This window comes from Rhincodon typus, chromosome 2, assembly GCF_021869965.1.
Source record: "Rhincodon typus isolate 14 chromosome 2, sRhiTyp1.1, whole genome shotgun sequence".
In the NCBI taxonomy this organism is placed as follows: Eukaryota; Metazoa; Chordata; class Chondrichthyes; order Orectolobiformes; family Rhincodontidae; genus Rhincodon; species Rhincodon typus.
The window spans coordinates 12,892,817-12,899,820 of NC_063333.1; the positions used below are offsets into that span (position 1 = coordinate 12,892,817).

The 7,004-nt window shown below is 41.1% G+C and overlaps 1 protein-coding gene across 1 annotated transcript; it reads right to left on the minus strand.

Moving 5' to 3' along the window:
• Positions 1-6: 6 nt before the first annotated feature.
• LOC125487343 (5'-AMP-activated protein kinase subunit gamma-2-like) lies at positions 7-6,708 on the minus strand (the record flags this gene model as incomplete). The annotated part of the gene is made up of 3 exons (XM_048618571.1): positions 7-1,484; positions 5,058-5,184; positions 6,650-6,708. Coding segments are annotated over 3 exons (411 nt in total), but the record flags the coding sequence as incomplete, so codon positions are not given.
• Positions 6,709-7,004: the final 296 nt, after the last annotated feature.

Sequence of the window (7,004 nt, forward strand, 5' to 3'; positions counted from 1 at the left end):
TTTACAGCATCCGTGGTTCTTTTGGTTTTTATTTAGTATCAGTAACGTATTTAATTTTGGTGCTAGAAACAGATGATATGTTTGAATTGGTGCGATAGTGGAATAGCAAGAACTCCTGGTGTTTAATCCAAACATTGCAGGCCGAAGCCCATTATGTCAGATTCAATACAGCACACTATCCCAAATGCTTCTTGCTGAAGATGGCGCGAGGATCAGTTTGACCATAACAGTTTGGCAAATAAATTCCCTATCTAGTGCTAAACTAGTACTCAACCTGCCAAGATACCTTCAATGGCATTTCCCAAACAGGGGATCTCTATCACCCAAATAAGCAAGAGCAAGAGTCAAATGGAACATCACCATTTACAAGTTTCCCGTCCAAGACACACTCCATCAGATTTGGACTCATCATCGCTGAATCAAAATTCTTGAACACACGCTGTGGGCGCTGATGTGTACCTGCACCAGATGGACTACAGCAATTCCAGAAGGGAACTCACCATCACATTCTCAAGGCTGATTAGGGATAGCCCTAAATGCTGCCTTATGTCCGATGGTCACATCACAGGAAACAAAAATAAGAGAGTGTGAGAAGCCTTGAGTTCAATTCCTCATCTATGTGTGGGATACTATAAAGGTGGTTTCAGGTATTTCAGCAAGGATCAGTCAGGATTCCTGGTCCAGATTACTATCCAGGAGCTCGAAACTTTCCATGTTCATATTTTATGAGGTCATGGTCTGCTTCAATTCCGAACTGAACATTGTTAACACTGACTGTCTATACTTATCTGAATGATTGTTATTTAGCTGAAATATTGGAGGGTTGAACATAAAGAGATCGAATGAAATTAGGTCGGTTGATCATCTGTGAAAGCATTGTAGCCAAATCTAAACATGTCCTCATTCAACATGCACACACTTCCCACCAAGTGAGCTCTGAGTTACTTTTGTAAAGCTGCAAGTACGAACAATAAGGATGCATTATTTGTAATTCAGCATAACAACGAAGGCTGACACAAATAACACACAACACCAAACGATATATTGTTCAAATAACATCAGCTACTGAGAAACTTAGAAACAGCACATATTCCGAATTAAAAATTATACAAAGTAGCAAAACAAAACAAAACCAGTGTCTGTAAACAGAAAATGAATTATAACTTTCCATGTGCAACCAGTCATCAGAACTCAGCACACATCTTTGCGCCCAAATCAGTCATGGACAGCAACATAAGGTGCTTTTGTTTCTTGTTTTTTTAAACCATTGATACCATTACACATCTGAATAAGTCATAAGCACAAGAGTTGTACAAACCTGACTCATCCACGACTGGCAAAGCAGAAACCCTTCTTTCCACAAATATACTCAGCGCTTTAATAATCGGAGTGTTTGGATGGATAAAGGCAATATTAAGGTACGTTCCTATTCCTAGTTCCTCCAGTGTTTTCTTCATAAAGGCAGGCTTTGGCATCTCAGAGACCTGTTGGATCACAAAATGAAAATTATTTACTAGAACTGGATAATATTTACTGGATAATCCAGGGTGTGCAAAGTATTAGACAGGCAACCAATTTAGGATCATCATTTGGGCTGGCAGTGTGACCTACTTGCATGTACTGGAAGCTAAATATATGTAAGAGACAGGTCCTGGCTCTTTGCAGACAGAACTAACTTGTACACACACTGCAGCTGCTTCATCTCAACAAAATAACTGCCTTATTTCTGAGGACAATACCATAAAATCATAGTCAACCTGCCTGGTTTAAAATTTAAACAAGGTTTGGTAGTTAACTGTCAGTCATTGCAAACTGGTGCATTTGCTGTGGCAATGCCCTATCAGTCTACTTGCCAACTATTCGGCATGCTCCTCTCGTACATTATAAGTGGACAAACTGTATGCATATTCAGCGTACTGTAGCTCTGTACTACCAGACACCTGTTCATGTATTTGTTTCGAGTTACTTAAAAGCAATTCCACCCTCAGCATTTTCGCAGCTGGACTACTGCAGATAAGAGACCCATACAAACAGCAGAAAGAGGCAATCCTACTTTATTAAAGGTCAGACACTGAACTTGTGCATTTGCCTTTTGCATAGTCTTCAACATAATCAGTGGCAACCTTACTTCAGAACTTACATTTATTGCTGGAAGCTTAAGTCTTGCAGGCTGTAACATCTTCTCAATGGTAACTAGTACTTGGCAACAAATCCATCCTTGCCTATGATATACACAGCCCGAGAATGAATGTAATAATAGTAACCACATGGATCTGACTACAGGTAGATTTATGAGATCACTACCCATGTAAGTCAGCCAAAAAGGAAGGATTTTGCAAGGTAACTTGACCTGCTGCCAAACTTAAAGGTGCAAAATGACAACGACTATGGAACACATTTATAAAAAATTCAACCATGGGATGCATGTGTTTCACAGTGAAAATTGCTAAAAAGAGAAAGTGCTGAGGAAGCTGAAAGGTCTGAAGGTGGATAAAATCACCTGGACCAGATGAACTACACCCCAGAGATCTGAAGGAGATAGCCAAGGAGATTGTAAGGCATTGGTGGTGATCTTTCAGGAATCACTGGAGTTTGGAATGGTCCCAGAGGACTGGAAAATGGCTAATGTAACACGCCTGCTCAAGAAGGGAGGGAGGCAGAAGACAGGAAACTATAGTCCAGTTAGCCTGACCTTGGTTGTTGGTAAGATTTTAGAATCCATCATTAAGAATGCAATTGTGAAGTACTTGAACTGCATGGTAAAAAAGGGCTCAGTCAGCATGGCTTTGTCAAGGGGATATAATGCCTGACAAGTCTCTCAGAATTCTCTGAGGGTGTAACAAACAAGTTGGACGAAGGAGAACCAGTGATTGTGATCCGTTTGGATTTCCAGAAGGCCTTTGATAAGGTGCCGCACAGGAGGCTGCCAAACAAGATAACAGCCCATGTGTTAGTGACAAGATACTGGCATGGATAGAGGATTAGCTGAATAGCAGAAGGCAGAGAGCAAGGATAAAGGGGTCTTTTGCAGGACGGTAGCCAGTGACTAGTGTAGTTCTGCAGGGTCAGCGTTAGGACTATAACTATTCACGTTATACACTGGGAGTTCTAGTTCAGGATTCTGTTAAATGTTAACATGCTGGTTCAGTTGGCAGTAAGGAAGGCAAATGCAGTGTTATCATCATTACAAGAGGGCTAGAATACAAAGCCGAAATGTACTGCTGAGGCTGTGGTCAGATCACATTTGGAGTATTGTGAGCAGTTTTGGGTTCCATATCTAAGAAAGGATGTGCTAGCATTGAAGGGGTGTCCACAGGTTTACAAGAATGATCCTGGGGATGAAGGGCTTGTCGTATAGAGGTTGAGGACTTTGGATCTGTACTTGATGGGGTTCAGAAGGATGAGGGGGAATCTGATTGAAACTTACAGAATACTGACACCTGGTTGAGAGGACGTGGGGTAGATGTTTCCACTAGTAGAAGAGACTAGGGCCTCAGGGCTCAGCCTCAGAGTGAAGGGATGACCCTTTAGAATTGAGATGAGGAGGAATTTCTTCAGCCAGAGGGTAGTGACTCTGGGGAACACATTGGTGAAGAAGGCTGTGGAGGCAAAGTCATTGAGTGCATTTAAGACATGGATATTTAGATTCTTGATTGGTAAAGCGATCAAGGATTCCAGGGACAAGGCAGGGAATGGGGTTGAGAAATATAATGATCATGATTAAAAGTTGGTGCAGACTCAATGGGCTGAATAGCCTAATTCTAATCCAGTATCTTATGGACATGTGATGGAGCTGGCTGGATCAGCATTGACTGTCCATCCCTAGTTACTTTGGAGAAGGAGATGATGAATTGTCTTCTAGAATTGGAGACCTGAAATGTAGGTACACCCACAGTAACTATCAGGAAGTGAGTCCTGGGATTTTGAACCAGTGACAGTACGTGAACAGCAATATTGTTCCAAGTCAGGATGATGTGTAACATGCAAGGAATTTGTAACTAGTGGTGCTTCTGGCTGAAGTTAGATGCAAATGGGTCAGTTTTGTCTTTTGGACTAATGTTCTCACATTGTTGAGGATGTAGACATTGGTGGAGCCTCTTCCTCCAGCGAGTGGTTTTAATTGTCCACCACCATCATAACTGGATGTGGCAGGACTGCGGAGCATAGATCTGATCCACTGCCTGTGGGAACACTGATCCTCACCTACTGCCTGCTGCTAATACTATTTGACATGCATCCAGTCTAGTGTTGGTAGCTTCACCAGGTTGACACCTCATTTTTAAGTATGCACGGTGCTGCTCCAGGAATGCCCTCCTGCACTCTGCTTTGCAAACTTTATGAAGTCACGAGTACTACAGCTAAGTCTAAGAAAAGGAGATTTATCATCAAGGAACTAGCACAACTGAAGACAGTTCATTTTTAATTAAATGCATGCGAGCATTCACCAGGGTGAAATAGTATGTTGTCAGGGCCTAGAATTCCAGACGAACAGACTGATCTTAACAGGTTTATCAAAGGGTGTAGTAAAAAGCAATTTGAAATGGCCCATCAAATGTCCACTCAGGTGTTCGATCAAGTGTTGCAAAAAGTTGAAAATTACTACTTTGCTTGCTGCGGAGAGATATTGAAAATTACTAACTTTGTTGCAACAGTAAAACACACAAAATAAAATCCCTGGAAATAAGGTTCCAATCACCCTGGACCTGAAAGTCCGCCAGAGAGAAGAAATAAGATCTTTCCAGGGGGTCAGATTGCCTTTTGTTGAAAATCAGACACAAGAACACACAGGTAATTAAGACCTCAAATCTGCTCTTTTTAGTTACCAAACCTGGGCCACCAAACCAGGCACATTAAAGGACAGCACTAAAGACCATATACCCTGTTGGAAATAACTTCCTCCGCAGGTTCTAACATCTTTTGGCTGCAAGTGACTGGCAGTGAGTAAAGTTTAATTTCCTTTCCTTAAGCACCAGTGGAAGAAAAACAACTTGTGTAAGTATTTAAAGCGCACAGATTCACACCAATATCTGGTCCTACTCTTAGGACATAATACTTACAAAAAGCTGCAGGAACTTTAGGATCCGTTTATGAGTGAGGATATAAAGTGCATTTCCACTTATGGGGTCGATGACTGGCAACCGGTGGATCTTATTCTTTATGAGTGAATACACTGCATCAAAGAGGCTGAAAAAACAAAACAAGTTCAAGGTGAAGGCAAGGTAACAAGTTACTGAAGAAGTGTGAGCCATGCCTCAATGGCAGCATTCTTGTCTCAGTCAGAAGTTCCATTTCAGAGACCTGAGCAGAAAATCTCGGCTAATACTCCAGCGCAGTATGGAGTAAGTGCTACATTCTCAGCTATGTCACGACACTGAGGCTCCATGTATCCTCTGAAGTGGATTCAAAAGAACCTATGACCCTTTCTCAAAGAGGGACAAGGAAAATCTCCTCAGTGCTCTGACCAACGTTTTTTGGTTGATTCTCGGGCTTGATGGTAACCCTGGTAACGCCAGGCCATGAGGTTGCAACTTCTGTTTGAGTGCAATTCTGCTGCTGATGGACAATAGTGCTCTAGCATGACCAGAATCAACTATGACAGACTGCTGGCAGATGCTGATATGGCAATTTTATGGAGTTCACTGCATAAATGAAAAATGTACATGTAATTTAGAAGCACCTAGAGGACAATTCCATGCAGGCTAGCTCCTGTTCTTTCCTCGAGGCTCTGTGTTGGATTGTTCCATAGGCAGGTGGCAGGTTCATTGACCAGATTCCTTTATTAGGCAGTACATGACAGACTGCATTCTCGGCCCTACAAATACTGTACTCTATAACCCAAAATAACATCTCTGTATCATAATGGAAAGGAATCTCATTCTCTTCAGAAATTCCAGATAAGTTAAAAAAGATTCTGTTGATACTTAATGATTGAAAAGTGAAGACTGACACATATACCAACAAGCAGTAAACAGAATGGATCAGTAATTGAAATAACTGCCCTAAATTCAAAACAATTGTCAATAACTGAATGAAGTCACAACATTTACTTATGTTTGAATTAAATGATTAGGCCCCTCCTTCAAGAAATCCACTGTTTCTACAGACCCAAACAAATTGCTATCAAAGTGATGTTGGGATATAATCTCAAACAGAAGCATGTGCTAGAAGCAACGGCAGAACCTAACACCAAGCTAAACTTTAGAATTTAAAAAAAAAACATTTGTCAGGTTTGTGCCCTGTCGAGAAATCCTTTGAGTAAAAAGTTTACAAAGTGCAACCCTTTAGATTTCCTTGAAAATATTTGCCAGCTGAAGTGGAAAATTTCATTTAAGTCTTTTGTCTTGGGTGGAGGGGGGGTGGGGGTTGGGGAGATCGTGGGAGGAAGTAATCCAACTAATGTTAACCAGAAAGTCAAAGTGACAGCACATAATGGTTTTAGCTTGTCCCCTCCAAAAGCCGCTCTCATGGTATTCATTCTGCCCCTCTATAATCCCTGAACTGTTTTCTTGCTGGACCTAGCCTTTACAGACTAAGTGCAGCCACACCAGCTCTTCCACTTGTAACACTACCGCAGACTTAAAAGCATTGCCGGTAAAGACAAATAAAGAACCTCAGTTGAGCTAAAAACTATGCAAAGTGGTTTGCCTACCTTGCATCTGGCGTTATGTTCACTAAAGGCTTAAACGTTTCTTGTAAATAAAGCTCTGAAGAAGGAGAAAAAAAGGATACAAAAGGTCAACTACATAAGGAAATGTCAGACTCCAAATTAAAGGCAATATTGTTCAAAAAACTATAGGTAGGTAAAAGGATGCAAATGTCAAGCACTATAGACATGGACTCTCACTTCCCTTTTCAGAGGGCTCCCAAAAGTGGCTAACCAGACTGAAACTCAAATTGTTAACAATTGAGTAGAAGACAAAATTACCCAAAACTAGTTTTTATTTGATAGGGGCAGGAAGAATGATGAAATTTATCTTATTGAAGAAACATATGACATTTGGAAA